Genomic DNA, 19997 nt, shown 5'->3' with positions numbered 1-19997 from the left:
AGGAGAGTCCTCCCCTCTGCTGGCCGGGCGGTGGGCGGCGCCGTATGCAAAACATGCAGGGAAGCCGAAAACGAAACTAGGCCCAAACTGAAGCCGGGGCCTAGATTTCAAAACGCGGCCGAGCAGCAGGCACCTTCGGCGCGGTTCTCAGAGGAAACTCCCAGAACCGGCCGAAATTCACAGTAAAGTTACAAAACATACTGTCCCCCAAATAAAAGTACCCGGGACCCCTGAAAAACGTCTCAATACTTAGCTCTTGAGACGCAGGGCCATGTCCCTGGAGAGGGGGGTAAACGCTCCTTCCAGCAGGGACCAGACAGGGCTGCGGATGAAGCCGGCCTCCTGCAAGCAGAGAGGACCGTGATGGCTCCCACTTCAAACAGAGCCTCGACAGAGGATGCGAAGGAGCTCGGCATGTGAAGCCTCCAGCCTTATTAAAATCAACCTTAACAGCACCCCGCAGAGTGGGGCGTGAAGGGACATGCCGGGAGTCCAGACTGGACCCGCTTTTCTTCCAAATCTTTAAAAATAAAAATGAAAAATATCAGAGAATGCAAGTGTGTGTGTGACCTCCTGGAACACAAAGCAATGAACTGGGTAGATTGTCATCCAGGGTGTGTATATAGCCGGAGGGAGCAGCTACACGTTTGAGTGTAGTACTTTGTGTGTGCTCCGGAGGCAGTAGCTATACACCCATGGTTTGGGTCTCCCATAAGGAACGATAAAGAAATATAACAGTACAACAATTCAGAGTTTTTTCTCCTTACAAACACATCAGCAGTAGAGTTGAGCGGAGTGGAAATAATCCGGGTCCGGCGGATCAGCGGCGGGTTGACAAAGCAGTCTGGATCCGATCCGGAATCCGGGCCCATATATGTCAAAGGGGAGCGGAATCCGGGAGGAGAGAGCGAGCGGAAAAAAAAAAAAAATTAAAAATTGACAAATCCGGATCGTGCACCCAGAATCCCGCGTCCGGGTCAGACTCTGATTTGCCGCTCAAACCGTGCGGATCCGGATTTTGCCGGTCCGGGTCCGCTCAACACTAATCAGCAGCTGTCTGCTTTCCCGATCTCACTGCAGAGCTGTGAGTGATTACATCTAACAGTACAGCAGAACTGAACTTGTCACATTACAGAACACATTTGCAGCAGCAGAGCGGCGTGTGTGCCAATGGAGCTCATCCAAGAGCTTCATCTGCACACGCGCTGACTCCTGGCGCCATTATTTGAAACTGGGACCGCGGACAGACTGGGACACTCACCGCACAGCCACCACAGTCCGCACAGCCGCCCGCCCGCACAGAGAGGCAGCTGGGACAGAGAGGCAGTCGTCCGCCGGCACGCAGCAACACACGCACCCGGCTGCCCGCACGCAGAGCTGCACAGACAGACCTCCCCCAGTAAGCTATATTCAGATTTTAAGACGCACCCCTCATATTCCTCCCAAATTTTTGGGAGCAGAAGTGCGTCTTATCCGAAAAATACGGTATTTTATAATACACAGTATGTGGGAATAAACAGCTGCCTTCTTACACACCATAAAAAACAGACAGACAATATATACCGGGATAAATCTGATTCAGTTTATCTGGATCCGAGTGCGGTCCGCAGATTCCCAGGAGACACTTGATAATACGACATGACACCAGGCGGCTCGTCTTTGAATCTTCTTCCAGAGTAGCGAGAACCTGGGGCATCAGAACGTCTTGTACCTGGAGAATCTGCAATTGATAGGAGGGAGGGGGCGCCAATAATTCCAGCCTGTCAGCAAAACAAGTGGGCTTTGTGATTTACTGCAATGTACTACCTTGGCTGGAGACCTGCGTCATTTATGAAGCCTCACAAAGTAACATAACTATATATATGTAAGGAAACAAAAATGCATTTGATTGCATCTTTACCAGCAGCAGGAGCAGAGAGCTCACACTTTATTTCCTGAGGGTATACTATATGTCTTATTATTGCATCCATAATGATATAATGTGCAGAACTGATCCTGAGCCAGAAAGGATTGCAATGAACGGGAGGTCAAGGAAAAATCTATGGAGCTGCAGCTTGACTAGTTGGGTGGGGTCCCCACAGTTAGTCCCTCATAAATCATACTCTTTTGGTAAAAGAAAACCAATAAATCACATCTGTGGTGCCCCTGAGGCTTCAGTCGCCACAGGGTACTGCACCTCACTTAAGGTGCAGTATTCCTCTCTGGTAAATAGCAGGTTAATGACCGGTGTTACCACATTTCACCTTACATACAGCTTAGGTGCCTTCTCACTGGGGACTGGACTATAGGGTAGGCTGGGGGTGGCCATCACGAGGCATGGGACTTTCCTGGTCACTAGGACAACCACCTTGGAGGCGGGCACCACTTAGGGTAGAAGTAGGAGCAACCTTTACACAAGCTTCAGTCAAGTCGGGACTTCAGTTCTGGCAACATGACACCACGTTCTTCCTTATTTCTTCACGGGGCCTGAGACTTGGAGCGGGAAGCTCAGCCCAGGTTCCTCACTTCCAAAGGGGAATCCCTTTAGAAAGGACACTTTCAAACACCGGTGGCTACCTCTAACCTACCCGAGATCGACTGGAGCCCATCACAGCGGGTACCGGAACCACCGGGCAACCCAACCACAGTGAATAAAGCCCTTGAACCGCAGCTATTGTGTCAGCTCATTATTGCCGTCGCCCTGCGGTTCAGCACCAACAGCCACTACTACCTCCATCATCCTCCCTGGGGCCTAGCTTCACCTGCAGGAAGCTGAACTATCATAGCTGTGACCCCATCCGCCTCAGAGGACTACGACCGCAGCGGCAGCTAATCCCTGGCCGCATACCACAGGTGGCATTACGAGACAACTACTATACACTCCTCCATCCTCATCATCCCACCATCCTTCTCCATTCCCTTTTGGTGTACACCTAGGGATCACGAAGCCAGACAGGGCCACCCGTGACATCCCAGACTCGACCTCACCGGCCCAGCGACGAGTATTCAACCCCTGCCCCACGGGTGCTACACATCCATATAAATGTTTTGACATACATGGATCAGTTGCACCATGAAAACGACTGACCGATAAATCAAATAGCGGATGATCTTGTTATAGGTTTGGTAGGGGGATATATAAGGCAGTAATGGATGTGAATGTTTAAAGAATCAAAGAAAATGGGGGAACAAGGATCTGTGTGACTTTGATGGCATCTCCATAATGGCAGGTGTTGCAGGATGATCCCGGTATGCGGTGGTTAGTAGCTACTAAAGGATGACCCAGAAACAAGGTGATAAAAGTGGAAGGCCTACTGATGTACATGTGTGGTGAAGGCTGCCCCTCTGGTGACGCGCACGTGTGGTGAAGGCTGCCCCTCTGGTGACGCGCACGTGTGGTGAAGGCTGCCCCTCTGGTGACGCGCACGTGTGGTGAAGGCTGCCCCTCTGGTGACGCGCACGTGTGGTGAAGACTGCCCCTCTGGTGACGCGCACGTGTGGTGAAGACTGCCCGTCTGGTGACGCGCACGTGTGGTGAAGGCTGCCCCTCTGATGACGCGCACGTGTGGTGAAGGCTGCCCCTCTGGTGACGCGCACGTGTGGTGAAGGCTGCCCCTCTGGTGACGCGCACGTGTGGTGAAGGCTGCCCCTCTGGTGACGCGCACGTGTGGTGAAGGCTGCCCCTCTGGTGACGCGCACGTGTGGTGAAGACTGCCCCTCTGGTGACGTGCACGTGTGGTGAAGACTGCCCCTCTGGTGACGCGCACGTGTTGTGAAAGATAGACAGTCTGGTGACGCGCACGTGTGGTGAAGGATAGACAGTCTGGTGACGCGCACGTGTGGTGAAGGATAGACAGTCTGGTGACATGCACGTGTGGTGAAGGATAGACAGTCTGGTGACGCGCACGTGTGGTGAAGGATAGACAGTCTGGTGACGCGCACGTGTGGTGAAGGATAGACAGTCTGGTGACGTGCACGTGTGGTGAAGGATAGACAGTCTGGTTACGTGCACGTGTGGTGAAGGATAGACAGTCTGGTGACGTGCACGTGTGGTGAAGGATAGACAGTCTGGTGACGCGCACGTGTGGTGAAGGATAGACAGTCTGGTGACGCGCACGTGTGGTGAAGGATAGACAGTCTGGTGACGCGCACGTGTGGTGAAGGATAGACAGTCTGGTGACGTGCACGTGTGGTGAAGGATAGACAGTCTGGTGACGCGCACGTGTGGTGAAGACTGCCAGTCTGGTTACGTGCACATGTAGTGAAGACTGCCCATCTGGTGACGCGCACGTGTGGTGAAGGATAGACAGTCTGGTCTGATCCCACAGAAAAGTTACTGTAGCATAAATTACTGAAAAAGTGACATCTACCTATAACAGAAAAGATGTCAGAATACAGCGTAACTGCAGACCAGAGCGCCCATGTGGGACCACAGTCCAATACTGAAAGCTCCCTCAATGGACAAATGAAGATCAGAAATGGATTATGAAGGTGTCCAGTCCGACAAACTAGGTTTTCTTTTGCATGCTGTATCACTTACCTGAGGAAGAGACAATACTGGGGAGTATGAAGGGAAGGAGACAAACCAGTGGAGGCAGTGTGATGCTCTGCTGGAAAACCTTGGCCTGGTATCCATGTGGATGTGACATGTATCACCTACCTGGACAGTGTAGACGAATCCCCCTTCATTGCAGATGTATTCCCGAATGGCAGTGCCAAACAAAAAAAAGATTCCACGGCTAGATTCTTATTGTTCTGTGAAGTTTCTACCATGCCAAGGCGTCCGAGCTGTGGATCTGGAATCAGGACCTAAACCTACGAGGTGAGCTGACACTATGTTATTTTCTTGCATGTAGACTCTAATGGCAGTGCCCTCTTTCAGCAGGGTAATGTGTCGTCTGCTATACTGGAATGATTTGAGGAAAATGTCTAAGGGTTCAAGGTACCGACCTATCCTCCAAATTCCCAGATCTCCGTTCAATCAAATATATGGGGGACGTTCTTAAAAAAAAAAAAAAAATGAAACAAACAAAAGCTGGGTCCACTTGGTCACACTGAGCGAGACCCAGAACTTAGCTGATCTCCTGCTGTAGTGGTAAAGCCACCACCGCTCGCCTTCAGAGGTCTTTACCATGCCAAAGTGTCTGAGCTGTGGATCTAGAACCATGACCGTACACCTACAAGGTGATCGGACACTTTTTTTCTGGCATGTAGACTCTCGTGGCAGTACTCTTTTTCAGCAGGGTAATGTGTCTGTGACACTGGAATGATTTGAGGAACATGTCAAAAGAGTTCCGGGTACTCTTTGACACTGCTCGCCTTCAGAGGTCTTGTGGAGAACATGCTTCGATGAGGCAGGGCAATCTTGGCACAAGACGTGCCTAAAAGTTACTGGGTGGGTGATTGAAAGGTTACAACTGATCTCTGTATATAGTAGGAAGAACCCCAAGCACCAACAATTCTTGTTGCAAATATGTTTTACTATATTCCGGCACCAAAATCGAAAATAGAAATTTGTCCAACATTTCGACTAGTTTATGGTCTTTCTCAGGGACATACAGTACTGACCAAAAGTTTGGACACACCTCCTCATTCAAATAGTTTTCTTTATTTTCAGGACTCTGAAAATTGTAGATTCACATTGAAGGCATCAAAACTATGAATTAACACATGTGGAATGAAATACTTAACAAAAAAGTGTGAAACAACTGAAAATATGTCTTATATTCTAGGTTCTTCAAAGTAGCCACCGTTTGCTTTGATTACTGCTTTGCACACTCTTGGCATTCTCTTGATGACCTTCAAGAGGTAGTCACCGGAAATGGTTTTCACTTCACAGGTGTGCTCTGTCAGGTTTAATAAGTGGGATTTCTTGCCTTATAAATGGGGTTAGGACCATCAGTTGTGTTGTGCAGAAGTCTGGTGGATACACAGCTGATAGTCCTACTGAATAGACTGTTAAAATTTGTACTATGGCAAGAAAAAAGCAGCTAAGTAAAGAAAAACGAGTGGCCATCATTACTTTAAGAAATGAAGGTCAGTCAGTCCAAAAAATTGGGAAAACTTTGAAAGTGTCCCCAAGTACAGTGGCAAAAACCATCAAATGCTACAAAGAAACTGGCTCACATGAGGACTGCCCCAGGAAAGGAAGACCAAGAGTCACCTCTGCTGCAGAGGATAAGTTTATTCGAGTCACCAGCCTCAGAAATCGCAGGTTAACAGCAGCTCAGATTAGAGACCAGGTCAATGCCACACAGAGTTCTAGCAGCAGACACATCTCTAGAACAACTGTTAAGAGGAGACTTTGTGCAGCAGGACTTCATGGTAAAATAGCTGCTAAGGAAAACACTGCTAAAAACAGGCAACAAGCAGAAGAGACGTGTTTGGGCTAAAGAACACAAGGAATGGACATTAGATCAGTGGAAATCTGTGCTTTGGTCTGAGGAGTCCAAATTTGAGATCTTTGGATCCAACCACCGTGTGTTTGTGCGACGCAGAAAAGGTGAATGGATGGACTCTACATGGCTGGTTCCCACCATGAAGCATAGAGGAGGAGGTGTGATGGTGTGGGGGTGCTTTGCTGGTGACACTGTTGTGGGTTTATTCAAAATTGAAGTCATACTGAACCAGCATGGCTACCACAGCATCTTGCAGCGGCATGCTATTCCATCCGGTTTGCGTTTAGTTGGACCATCATTTATTTTTCAACAGGACAATGACCCCAAACACACCTCCAGGCTGTGTAAGGGCTATGTGACTAAGAAGGAGAGTGATGGGGTGCTACGCCAGATGACCTGGCCTCCACAGTCACCAGACCTGAACCCAATCAAGATGGTTTGGGGTGAGCTGGACCGCAGAGTGAAGGCAAAAGGGCCAACAAGTGCTAAGCATCTCTGGGAACTCCAAGACTGTTGGAAGACCATTTCTGGTGACTACCTCTTGAAGCTCATCATGAGAATGCCAAGAGTGTGCAAAGTAGTAATCAAAGCACAAGGTGGCTACTTTGAAGAATCTAGAATAAAAGACATATTTTCAGTTGTTTCACACTTTTCTGTTAAGTATTTCATTCTACATGTGTTAATTCATAGTTTTGATGCCTTCAATGTGAATCTACAACTTTCAGAGTTATGAAAATAAAGAAAACTATTTGAATGAGAAGGTGTGTCCAAACCTTTGATCTGTACTGTATATGTAGGTACTTGCTGAGTGTATAGGTAACGTATGGTATATTTTACCTATACACCTGGTCATTATCTACACAGATGTCCCTGAAAAAGACCATTAACTGGTCGAAACGTTGGCCAAATTTCTATTTTTGGTCCAGATTATAATAAAACCATATTTGCAGCAAAAAATTCTATTTTCTAGATGTGGTGGTTGTTTGATTGTTGTATATATCACTTTAACACAGTTTATATCCACACAAGGTCTAAATCTGGAGGGTCCTCACTGCTTAGTGATAAGTAAGGCCCATCCGGGGAGGCAGATTGGATAAAAGTGATGTGTTTAAGCAACAGATTTCCTTCTTTTTGAGCTTTAGATGTTCTACAGTTACATTTTTAGCTTCAGCGTATAAGGTCGTATCAAATATTACATGCGGTATATACTGTGTATAGGGAGCGCTGTAATGGGTGATCAGCAGTGATACAAGGGTATATTTTATGTCTACGGTGCTATCAGAAATCCCACAATGTACACTACCTCTGCATGTGACAGAACCTCACTCTGCAGCAGAACCCAGAGGCAGGACACGGCTACGGTCCGGATCGCTCCTGCCGTCCTCCCGGCGTGCCACTTCAGGTTAGGAACCAGAATCTCCCGAATGAGCGCTTCAGAGTAAAGAGGGAATTGTCTGAGAGGGGAAAAGACATCACATACACACATTTAAAAAAAGGGACAGTCACCCTCTTTCAACTTAAAAAGAAAAAAAGTTATCAATGGCACAATCATAAGACATTTATACATGTAGTTATGGGTCTATCTGGAGGATTCCTTCACATTTGATATGTGTAGGATGCTTCATTCTTCAGTTTATGTCAGTGTCCAGTAGGGGGCACCATAACACAAAGAATTGCAGATTTAAAAAAAAAAAAAAAAAGCAAAAAACACTGTAGTGTGACCAATAGAGCACCGATGCCCACCGTTAGTGCCCATACATTGATACTGTCTACAAGTGCTATAAAAGAAAAAAGGACAGCAGACGTGTTCACTCCGCGCTGCTGCTGAAGACTTTCCCAGGAAGATCCAGGACAGAACAGTGGACATAAGTGGTTTTTATCAATGCGTTTCAAAGCCATTACAAGCTTCTTCTTCAGGAGAGGAACCATTGTGGTTCCTCTCCTGAAGAAGAAGCTTGTAATGGCTTTGAAACGCGTTGATAAAATCCAATTATCTCCACTGTTCTGTCCTAGATCTTCCTGGGAAAGTCTTCAGCAGCAGCGCGGAGTGAACACGTCTGCTGTCCTTTTTTGTGCATTGTCTGTACTATCCTGTACACTTTTTTGGAGCGGCGTTACTTTTTTTTCTTCAGTAGCCCTTTTCCTGGCTTATTGTATTTATATGCAGGATTTTAAAAGGAACCCGTCTCCAGATTTAGTGCCTATAAGCTGCGGCCACCACCAGTGCGCTCTTATATACAGCATTCTAACATGATTTATATAAGAGCGCAGGCCGCTGTGTAGAACGTAAAAATCACTTTATAATACTCACCTAAACGGTCGGTGTGGTGCAGATGGGTCAGATGGGTGTCTCCGTTCTCCGGTGCCTCATCTTTGTCCTCCTTCTTTTGAAGCAGGGGTCCATGACGCGTCCTTCGTCATCCACACTGGCCGGCATTGCGGTCCTGCTCATGTGCACTATAATACTTTGACGCCCTGCTCAGAGCAGATCAAAGTGCGCCTGCGCAGGACCTCAATGCCAGCTAGTGTGGATGACGAAGGACGCGTCATGGACCCCTGCTTCAGAAGAAGGAGGACAAAGATGGCCGAAAGAGAAAGCGCCGCACCCGGAGAACGGAAACACTCATCTGACCCATCTGCACCGCACCGACCGTTTAGGTGAGTATTATAAAGTCATTTTTACGTTCTACACAGCGGCCTGGGCTCTTATAGGTTAGAATGCTGTATATAAGAGCCCACTGGTGGTAGCCGCAGCTTATAGTCACCAAATCTGGTGACAGGTTCCCTTTAATAGTGCCTGGCTGTCACCTGCTTTTTGCACTTAACGTACATATATTACTATGCTAACATTTGGGAGACGATCTCCTTGTTTGATTGTTCACCACCCATTTGGCTGACTTGCCCTTCCTCTTTGATGTCCGTGTAGACCCACATATTACTCGATATACCCAGGGTTCGCAGTTGTTTTTTGATTATGGTCTAATAAAGATGCCATTTTTTCATTATTGCTTCCACTTGTTAGTTTTAGATTACCGGTAATGTTCTGACATCTGGGGCCAAATGTCGCTTTAGGGCATTTTGATAAGCATTAGATCGCTATTTCTCCAGACTTACCCTAAAGATCAGCTATCCTCTATTAAAGGGTCGCTGCCAAAATCATCTGGCAGCGGCTTATGTCCTGGAGAACAAGAGGATCGGGTAATGATTCTCATCCACCCCATCTTTAGGTCCTATGACAGAATCTGACGCTTCATTTCAGGTCAATATCACAGCAAAATAATTTTTTCAACCAAATTATGTTTTCAGCCAAAAAAACCCCCTCCAAAGTGCCACCAGATGCCCCCCTTCCATCCTGCTGTCAACCACCTGTTGTCGAGTGTAGTCCGTCTTCTAGCAGCAAAGAGGACTAGACGGATAACCGCACATGGCGAGGGTCATCGCCTCTCTGCTCCTGCTCTCCTGTCTGTATAACTGCATAGACCTAGCGGAGAAACAGGCTTCCAGCTCCAGGCAGACAAACCATGCAATAATGGCATGCTGGTAAGTGAGGAAAATGAAGTTCCTGCACCTATAGTGCTGTCAGAATTCTGAAAAAGAGTGGATGACAAGATACAGAGCAGGAGAAATCAGGACGATTAATGGATATTACACTGGACTGTGCACTAAAATCAGTTTGACCCTATCGTGGGGAATGAGGTTACGCCAGAAAGGGTCCTGTCCGACAACAAAAGCTATAAAAAGGGATTCTGAAGTTTTTATCTTAATGCCAGAAAAAATAATCTGGAGTTAAACTTTAAAGTGTAGATTCAGGACACAGCTAACACAAATCTAAACATAGTATATGTTACTGTCACAAGTGACAGTCATGTGGTTTCTGGCCATAGAAGGTCACAGTGTTTGGTTGCTCAATATGCTCCCTGACTTTCCATTGTTCCTGTTGTCAGTATACATTGGTATAGTTAGCTTTCCTACTGGATTCATCTCTCTCCCTTTTGCACCCAGCAGGATCTCTACTTCCGCCCTGCTGCTGAACATCAGTATTCCCTTGGTGTTTAAATACCCCTTCCTTCGTAGGACTGGTGCTGGTGATATTTTCAGTTCCTTCAAGCTGAAGTTGCAAGTAGGTGGCTTGTACTCCTCTGTGGTATCGTTGCTGAAAACTGTGCTGAACGTCTACCTGAGTCATCTAAGGATAAGTAGGTCATGCTATTCCCCCTGTGTGCCCACCTTGTGTCTTCTATAGGTGTTTAGAGGGGTTGATGAAGAGCTCATCCCACTTGTTCCCTATTTATGACTCCGCACTAGGGATACCTAGGGTCAGATAACTTATCTAGGGTGGTGAGGGACCCTAGGGACCAGCAGTAGGCTCGGTCAGGGGTCACTATCTTCCCTTTCCCTAGACATAGGGTTTCCCTTCCCTTTCACTTGGTACTCACCTGTACCGAGCGTGACCGCTACATATCATGTAAGAGGTTCCTACAGATTTCCTGACAAATCATTTAGTAAATACTTGTATTTTCTGTAAAAATTAGAACTCAAGAGCATCATTAATTAGAACTATGCCGTGATGTTCCTCTGTTATTCCTCCTGGAAAAATAAGAACATATTGACAAATCGGAAATGGCACTCCCTTGTCAATAAGGCATGTCCATACACACAATGTCTAATCAATGGTGCCAGGATCTATCTTTAAAAAAAAAAAAAAAACAACCCAGAAGAAAAGTCAGGACAATTTATTCAGATTTTTCCAGGAGGAGTAACAGAGGGATAGTGTAACACAAAGATCTAGGAATATATTGTGAGTCTTTATTTGCAGGAACTCCATTATTTACGACAGCAGACGGGTCAGGAGAGGTGACAGATGCTTTAGTCCGTATACTGTACGCGAGTCTCAAGTTTGGAAGGCAACTTTGCGCGCCCGTCCTCTCCCACGGAGTTGAAGTGGCACGCTTGTGCATTGTTTTTCTTTAGTAAGTTAATTAAGTAACATTTCTGTGTAGGACTCGAACGGAACAATACGCCTTTCAAGCATTCCTGTCTCTGAAACTTTGTATGACAAGAGCCTAAATCCTTATGAATGAGAGCGCTTATTGTTTTATATGGAGACAAGGATTGGGAACAAACCCTTTGGAGTTGACGGTCTCCCTGGCTTTCAGCAGGAGTTTGGACAACATGGTGAAGAGCTTCAGTCGCGTCTGCGGCTCTTTGTCTGGTTGAAGGCAGGACTTCAAAACCGGCATCAAGAGATCGAGATGTTCTCCAATCACAGGACCTAAAAAATGCAGAGGAGCGTCAGTGTTACAGTCCGATTTCTTTACAAACATGTTTATTTCACTTTTTATGCACATTTTGTTATCGATTTAATTATTTTTTTACATTACCACTAGGGGTCGCTCTCTGCATACTGCATTGTATGAGAAGACTCCAAAATGACTTGGATTTTTTTTTCTTTACCACTACGGGGAGGTTAGCAATGTATACAACTCCCATGCAGAGCTGTCCGAGTGGTGAATACTGGCAGAAATAGCTATTTAGTGTTTAGTTATTTTAGTTTCCAAGATGTAGGTGTGAGGTAAATCCGGAGATATGACGATAAATCATGACATTCAAGTCATGTCAGGAAGCCCTCTCCTGGTGTCACTACCCCCTTCCCTTCACACAACTGGTTTAGCAACAAATCCATGGCCATGTCCTGTGATATGGAAATTAGGTGGCTTAGGGACAATGGACACAGGATGACTCCCTGCCGTCACCCTGTAGTGGGGGCTGCTAGCTAGTTAGCAAGGCTATGGAAATAGCCAGACAGAACGACTCCAGTAAAAAATGGTTCATATCTCGCAAGCCATATTTCCGATAAATATGGCAACCATAAAAATGGTGTCTCCGCATGTGGACGATGCCGGCACCCCCTTTTTATGGGAACAGGACATTGGGAAATGCCCCAGGCGTGATATCAGCCAATGGGGAACTGGCAGACAGGTCATGAGTCCCCTCGTTCTGTAGCTAAATTCATAACTGTCACAATGAGAGCATTGGCGTCTGCCTACGACGCTCCCAGGCAAAGTTATAGCCAAAATCCCCTTTGCTGGATAATTCTGATCCATGCAGGGGGAGTGGCAGTGCTTCCCTGTGAGGTCACTAAGGTAGGAGGGGACCTGGATCTGCCCAGGTTGATAACCCTACTTCGGCCATTTTCCAGCGTTCTTCTGCTCGGGGGCCTGGTTGGGAAAGACCTGTGAGGAAGAATCCTAGAAACCTGGTCTACAGCGCCCCCCTGTGGCCAGACACACAAGGTAACTGATGTAATTGTATACCTGTTTGTAACCCATGCTTTATCTGTAACTGTACTCTGACATAACTGTATATTCTGTAGATTCCCTATTGTATATATTGTAGTTTCTAGTGTGCTTTAGGCGATTAAATTATATAATTAATCTTGGGCTGTTCTGTTATCTCGATCTTGAATCCCACGTCTGTGTGTTCGGCTAATAGTTACCGTGAAGCGGTTGGTGGCAGCGAGTTGTGCCAAGGATTATTGTGGGGAGGCCAGTGAGATTCGGGAAGATATTATATATTCCGCCCGCGGAGGTCGGGGGAATATATACCTTACTCTCACCGGGGACCCTTCAATAATCGGCATAAGTAGTATAGCGGCCTCCTTGCTTATCGTCGGGCAATTCCATAATTGGCCTGACTATAAGAGGGGCGCTAGAGAGCGCATCACGTGCTCTGTCTGTCGGTCGGGAGGTATAAAGGAGGGGTGACCCCCACTTGTTACCCCCCGATTGTGACGTACTGGTAGACTGCGGGGGATTTCGGAGTGACCCCCCCCGGTGGTTTGTGACATATTGGTGGCATAGCGGTGGGATCGAGATAATAGTGTGTGTGAGTGTGAGACCCATACTCCCAGACACTAAAGACTGCCTGCAGCAGCTGTGGCTGCTGGGGTCTTCAGACTAGCTCAACACTAGAGTGTCAGAGTGCAGATACTGTAAGGTGTGTGGAGGCATCAGGTGTCAGTTCTGTGTCAGTGACCAAAAGTCTGCAAGAATGGCTGAGAGCACCAGGAGCAAAGCCAAAGGAATGGCCGATGCTCAGGCCAGAGACGATGAGGAGGTTGTCCACGAGTCCTCCAGGAGCCCGACGCCAGAGAACAGCTCTGCAGAGGACATCGCACAACCTTGCACTGCTGGACAAGATGAGGAGGAGCTCGCCCAAGGTTCCTCAACGAGCCAGATGCCAGCCCTCCGCTCTGCAGTGGACAGTGAAGCACCAGGCTCCGCAGCGGGCCGCAGATCACCACGTGCCATTCCACCGAGCCTGGGAGGCTCGGATAGCCTTCTTCAAATGGCTATGGCCCTTCTCCAGGCTGGAGACCGGGATACCTACGAGATACTCATGGCAGAGCGCAGGGCAGAGCGGCAGGCAGCGCGTGAAGAGCGCCAGGCAGAGCGTGACTACCAGCTGCAGCTAGCTCAGCTCCGGCCCTCATCAGCCACCCGTGACCTTCCAGACACCAAACTTCCAAAGGTCCGTGTTGAGGACTTCCCAGTGCTGGAGAAGGATGGAGACTTGGACTCTTTCTTGACTGCTTTTGAGCGGACTTGCTTGCAGCACCATCTGAACAAGGACCAGTGGGCCAAATACCTGACCCCCCGTTTAAGGGGTAAGGCCCTGGATATCCTTGGGGACTTGCCTGCTGAGGCAGATCAGGGCTACGACACCATCAAGCGGGCCCTGATCCAACAGTACAACCTCACCCCGGAGTCCTACCGCAAGAAGTTCCGGAGCCTACAGAAGGGACCAAAGGACTCCTGGGCTGACCACAGGCGGGCACTTGCCCGAGCTGCCGACCACTGGACCCAAGGCCTGCAGCTTTCCACCGGACCGGAGATCCTGGACTTGTTCATCACGGAGCAACTCTTGTGGAACTGCCCTGAGGATCTCCGCCAGTTCATCCGAGACCAGAAGCCAAAGGGATCCACGGCTACAGCTGCCCTGGCAGATGACTACACCAACAATCGGGCTCCTGAAGCCAGGAGAGCAGCCACCAGCAGCACCTGGAGAGGGGGTAAGATGAACTCTGCGACTGCCCCACCTGCCCCTAGACTGCAGGGGGTGTCCCCCTCAACTCCCCTCTCCAGGCCCGTGGCAGAACCAAGACGGTGCCACCAGTGCAACCTACCTGGACACTTCAAGGCCATGTGCCCTCAGCGTCCCAAGGCCCCGGCTCCGTCCCCGTCCCAAGGGCCGCCCAAGGTGTATTGTGTGGGTGGGGGTGGTGGTAGGTCCCTGGACAGCTTCCAACCTGTCACCGTCGGCCAGTCTGTGACCATAGGACTGCGAGACAGCGCCTCGGAGGTGACTCTGGTGCGGCCTGAGATGGTGTCCCCCCAAGACTTGATCCCTGGAAAAACCCTCGCTGTCTCCGGGATTGGAGGCATTGACCCGGCGCTGCCTGTTGCTGACATTTATGTGGACTGGGGCGCAGGGCGAGGGGTGAGGGAGGTGGGGGTAACTGATCGGATCCCTGCAAACGTGCTACTTGGGACAGATTTGGGGCAAATAACCTCCCAGTTTGGCCCCGCCCCAAAGGCTGAACCTTCAGCCAGTGCTGACATGACTCCTGACAATGTTAATGTGTTATCTATGAATGATGTAAGGGAGGAGGGAGTGAACTCTGATATTTCTGCTTGCACAGACACCATAGACACACACACAGCTGCAGCTGTGACAGGGGAGGGGGTCAGAGAAAGGTGTGACAATGCCTCTACAAGTAACCAGCCTGTGAGCTGGGATCTGCTGCCCTCTGCAGGGATAAGCAGAGAGCAGGGTGCTGCAGGGGGAGGACCAGTGTGTGGGGTGGGGGCTACCACAGCAAATGTGGGGTCCCCAGAGATTTCACAGCGGGGTTCTGTTGCTGCAGGGGGGGAACAGGCAGGTGAGATTGGGGCCGGTCCAGGAGCGGAAGTGCTCCCAGGTAAGATCTCGGTGCAGGGTTCCCCCACAACCGGGGTGTCAGGAAGCCAGGTAGGTCTGCCTGAACCGGCGACTTGGTCAGGAACGGAGGAGGAGCAGGCACGACCCACGGTCGCAGCGGCTGTGGCCGCTGTCACCCGCAGTGGGAGTGCTGGAAGCCAAGGGGCCTCCCGGAGGTCCGATAGCTCTTCCCCTTCTGACCAAGTGGCAGCCGAGTCAGGTGGAGGCCAGGACACAGGTCCCGGGGTACTGACTGAAGATGTGACAGTCTCGTCGATTCTGGCCACATCTAGTCAGGAGTTTCAGGCAGCGTTAGAAGCTGACGACAGCCTGAAAGCTCTAAAGGAGCAGGCGGCACAGCCTCCCTCGGACTCGGACCCGGAGCGAGTGGTCTGGGACCAAGGACGGCTGTACCGGGCCACGGTCCAGCAGGGTTCACCGGAGGCGTGGCCCAGGGACCGACAGTTGGTGGTACCCTATCCGTTCCGGACGGAGTTGTTGCGGATCGCACATGAGATTCCGATGGCCGGACACCTAGGGATCGCTAAGACCAAGGCCAGGTTAAACCAGCATTTCTACTGGCCAAAAATGGGGGCCGATGTGGCTGCCTACTGCCGTTCGTGTGAAACCTGTCAGAGAGTGGGGAAGGCGGGGCCACGCCCCAAAGCCCCACTGGTATCTCTGCCAATCATCGATGAGCCTTTCAGGAGGGTGGCTGTGGATCTGGTCGGCCCGCTGGCCATCCCCAGCAGCTCCGGGAAACGCTTCATACTGACGGTAGTGGACTATGCCACCCGGTACCCAGAAGCAGTGGCCTTGTCGTCCATTCGGGCTGACAAGGTGGCCACCGCATTGCTGGAGATTTTCTCCCGAGTGGGTTTTCCCCAGGAAATGCTCACCGACCGGGGGACCCAATTCATGTCCCAGCTGATGGAGACCCTCTGTAAGCAAGTCCAGGTGCGACATCTGGTGGCCAGCCCGTACCATCCACAGACTAATGGCCTGTGCGAGCGGTTCAATGGCACCTTAAAGCAGATGCTTAAGATGTTGGTCGACTCCCATGGGCGTGACTGGGAGCGGTATCTCCCACACCTGTTATTTGCTTACCGGGAGGTTCCACAGGCCTCAACAGGATTCTCACCGTTTGAGCTCCTGTACGGGCGACGTGTGCGGGGCCCCCTGGCTCTGGTGAAAGAGGCTTGGGAAGGGGATTTGGCCACCCCTGGAGTGTCGGTTATCGAGTATGTCATGCGCTTCCGGGACAAAATGCAGGCCTTGACGCAACTGGTACACGACAATATGGCTCAAGCCCAGGCCGATCAGAAGCGTTGGTACGACCAGAACGCTTGTGAGAGGACCTACCAAGTGGGTCAAGAGGTGTGGGTACTGGTCCCCGTACCACAGGACAAGCTTCAGGCAGCCTGGGAAGGCCCATACCTCGTGTACCAGCAGCTCAACCCTGTGACGTACCTGGTCACCCTGGACCCTGCCCGTGGAAGGCGGAAGCCCTTCCATGTGAACATGATGAAGGCACATCATGAGCGGGAGGCATGTGCGCTCCCCGTGTGCAACCTGCCCGAGGAGGGAGAAGCGGAAACCCTCTTGGATATGCTAGCCCAGGTTAGGGCAGGCGGATCCATTGAGGATGTGGAGGTTGGCCACCAGCTCTTGGAGGACCAACGGTCCCAGCTGTGGGCCACCCTACACCCCTTCCGGGGGTTGTTTACCAACCAGCCCGGAAGGACTGACTTGGCTGTCCATCACGTGGACACTGGGGATCATCCCCCGATCCGGCGTTCAGCATATCGGGTCTCCCTGGAGGTGCAGCAACACATGCGCCAGGAGATTGACGAGATGCTGAAGCTGGGGGTGATCCAGGCATCCAACAGCGCTTGGGCCTCGCCTGTAGTCCTCGTCCCTAAGAAGGACCGAACCACTCGGTTCTGCGTGGACTACAGGGGGCTCAATGCGGTCACGGTCGCCGATGCGTACCCAATGCCACGCATCGATGACCTGCTCGATCAGTTGGCCGGGGCTCAGTACCTGACCATCATGGATCTGAGCCGGGGATATTGGCAGATCCCCCTGACTCGCAAGGCCAGGGAACGCTCTGCCTTTATTACCCCATTTGGACTGTACGAGTCCACGGTGATGCCATTCGGGATGAGGAATGCCCCTGCCACTTTCCAGCGGATGGTCAACACCCTGCTCAAGGGACTTGAAGGGTACGCGGCCGCGTACCTGGATGACATTGCCGTCTTCAGTCCCACCTGGGAGGACCACCTAGAGCATCTAGCACAGGTGCTCAGGCGGATCCACCGGGCAGGTTTGACCATCAAGCCGGGAAAGTGTCAGCTGGCCATGAGCGAGGTCCAGTACCTCGGTCACCGGGTAGGTGGGGGAACGCTGAAGCCCGAGCCTGAGAAAGTGGAGGCCATCGCATCCTGGCCCACCCCCAGGACCAAGAAGCAGGTGATGTCCTTCTTGGGGACCGCTGGGTACTATAGGAGGTTTGTTCCATGCTATAGTAGCCTGGCAAAGCCCTTGACGGACCTCACCAAGAAGAAGCTGCCCTCTGCAGTCGATTGGACAGTGGACTGCGAGACAGCCTTCCGGGCCCTAAAGGACGCCCTGTCCAGCCCGCCCGTGCTACAGGCAGCCGACTTCACGCGGCCGTTTGTAGTACAGACCGACGCCAGTGACTTCGGCCTCGGTGCGGTGCTCAGCCAGGTGGACTCTGCGAGCCAAGAGCACCCAGTCTTGTACCTGAGCAGGAAGCTGTTACCAAGGGAAGTTGCCTATTCCACGATGGAGAAGGAGTGCCTGGCCATAGTGTGGGCCCTGCAGCGTCTGCAACCCTATCTATACGGGCGCCACTTCATCGTGGAGACGGACCACAATCCCCTCAGCTGGTTGCACACCGTCTCTGGGACGAATGGGCGATTGTTGCGATGGAGCCTTGCGCTCCAGCAATACAACTTCACCATTCGCCACAAAAGGGGCCGTGACCACGGTAACGCAGACGGGCTGTCCCGACAAGGAGAGGTCGCGGACGGGCGCAAGGGGGAACACCGGAGTGTGCTGCCCCCTAGCGCCCTCAAAAGGGGGGAGGTGTGAGGTAAATCCGGAGATATGACGATAAATCATGACATTCAAGTCATGTCAGGAAGCCCTCTCCTGGTGTCACTACCCCCTTCCCTTCACACAACTGGTTTAGCAACAAATCCATGGCCATGTCCTGTGATATGGAAATTAGGTGGCTTAGGGACAATGGACACAGGATGACTCCCTGCCGTCACCCTGTAGTGGGGGCTGCTAGCTAGTTAGCAAGGCTATGGAAATAGCCAGACAGAACGACTCCAGTAAAAAATGGTTCATATCTCGCAAGCCATATTTCCGATAAATATGGCAACCATAAAAATGGTGTCTCCGCATGTGGACGATGCCGGCACCCCCTTTTTATGGGAACAGGACATTGGGAAATGCCCCAGGCGTGATATCAGCCAATGGGGAACTGGCAGACAGGTCATGAGTCCCCTCGTTCTGTAGCTAAATTCATAACTGTCACAATGAGAGCATTGGCGTCTGCCTACGACGCTCCCAGGCAAAGTTATAGCCAAAATCCCCTTTGCTGGATAATTCTGATCCATGCAGGGGGAGTGGCAGTGCTTCCCTGTGAGGTCACTAAGGTAGGAGGGGACCTGGATCTGCCCAGGTTGATAACCCTACTTCGGCCATTTTCCAGCGTTCTTCTGCTCGGGGGCCTGGTTGGGAAAGACCTGTGAGGAAGAATCCTAGAAACCTGGTCTACAGCGCCCCCCTGTGGCCAGACACACAAGGTAACTGATGTAATTGTATACCTGTTTGTAACCCATGCTTTATCTGTAACTGTACTCTGACATAACTGTATATTCTGTAGATTCCCTATTGTATATATTGTAGTTTCTAGTGTGCTTTAGGCGATTAAATTATATAATTAATCTTGGGCTGTTCTGTTATCTCGATCTTGAATCCCACGTCTGTGTGTTCGGCTAATAGTTACCGTGAAGCGGTTGGTGGCAGCGAGTTGTGCCAAGGATTATTGTGGGGAGGCCAGTGAGATTCGGGAAGATATTATATATTCCGCCCGCGGAGGTCGGGGGAATATATACCTTACTCTCACCGGGGACCCTTCAATAATCGGCATAAGTAGTATAGCGGCCTCCTTGCTTATCGTCGGGCAATTCCATAATTGGCCTGACTATAAGAGGGGCGCTAGAGAGCGCATTACGTGCTCTGTCTGTCGGTCGGGAGGTATAAAGGAGGGGTGACCCCCACTTGTTACCCCCCGATTGTGACGTACTGGTAGACTGCGGGGGATTTCGGAGTGACCCCCCCCGGTGGTTTGTGACATATTGCCACCAATATGTCACAAACCACCGGGGGGGGTCACTCCGAAATCCCCCGCAGTCTACCAGTACGTCACAATCGGGGGGTAACAAGTGGGGGTCACCCCTCCTTTATACCTCCCGACCGACAGACAGAGCACGTGATGCGCTCTCTAGCGCCCCTCTTATAGTCAGGCCAATTATGGAATTGCCCGACGATAAGCAAGGAGGCCGCTATACTACTTATGCCGATTATTGAAGGGTCCCCGGTGAG

General features: G+C 50.5%; 1 protein-coding gene across 1 annotated transcript in view; it reads right to left on the bottom strand.

Moving 5' to 3' along the window:
* The window catches only part of DNAAF5 (dynein axonemal assembly factor 5), a 134169-nt gene that overhangs the window by 11130 nt on the left and 103042 nt on the right, over positions 1-19997 (bottom strand). Inside the window, exons 8-10 of the mRNA XM_075319758.1 lie at positions 11502-11649; positions 7681-7831; positions 1564-1720 (exon numbers count right to left, since the gene is read on the bottom strand). Coding sequence (XP_075175873.1) covers positions 1564-1720; positions 7681-7831; positions 11502-11649 — 456 coding nt within the window. The remainder of the gene's footprint in view (positions 1-1563; positions 1721-7680; positions 7832-11501; positions 11650-19997) is intronic.

This window comes from Anomaloglossus baeobatrachus, chromosome 7 (assembly GCF_048569485.1).
Source record: "Anomaloglossus baeobatrachus isolate aAnoBae1 chromosome 7, aAnoBae1.hap1, whole genome shotgun sequence".
Lineage (NCBI taxonomy): Eukaryota > Metazoa > Chordata > Amphibia > Anura > Aromobatidae > Anomaloglossus > Anomaloglossus baeobatrachus.
The sequence above is the reverse complement of the archived record's forward strand: the minus strand, read 5'-3'. Positions and strand labels throughout refer to the sequence as shown.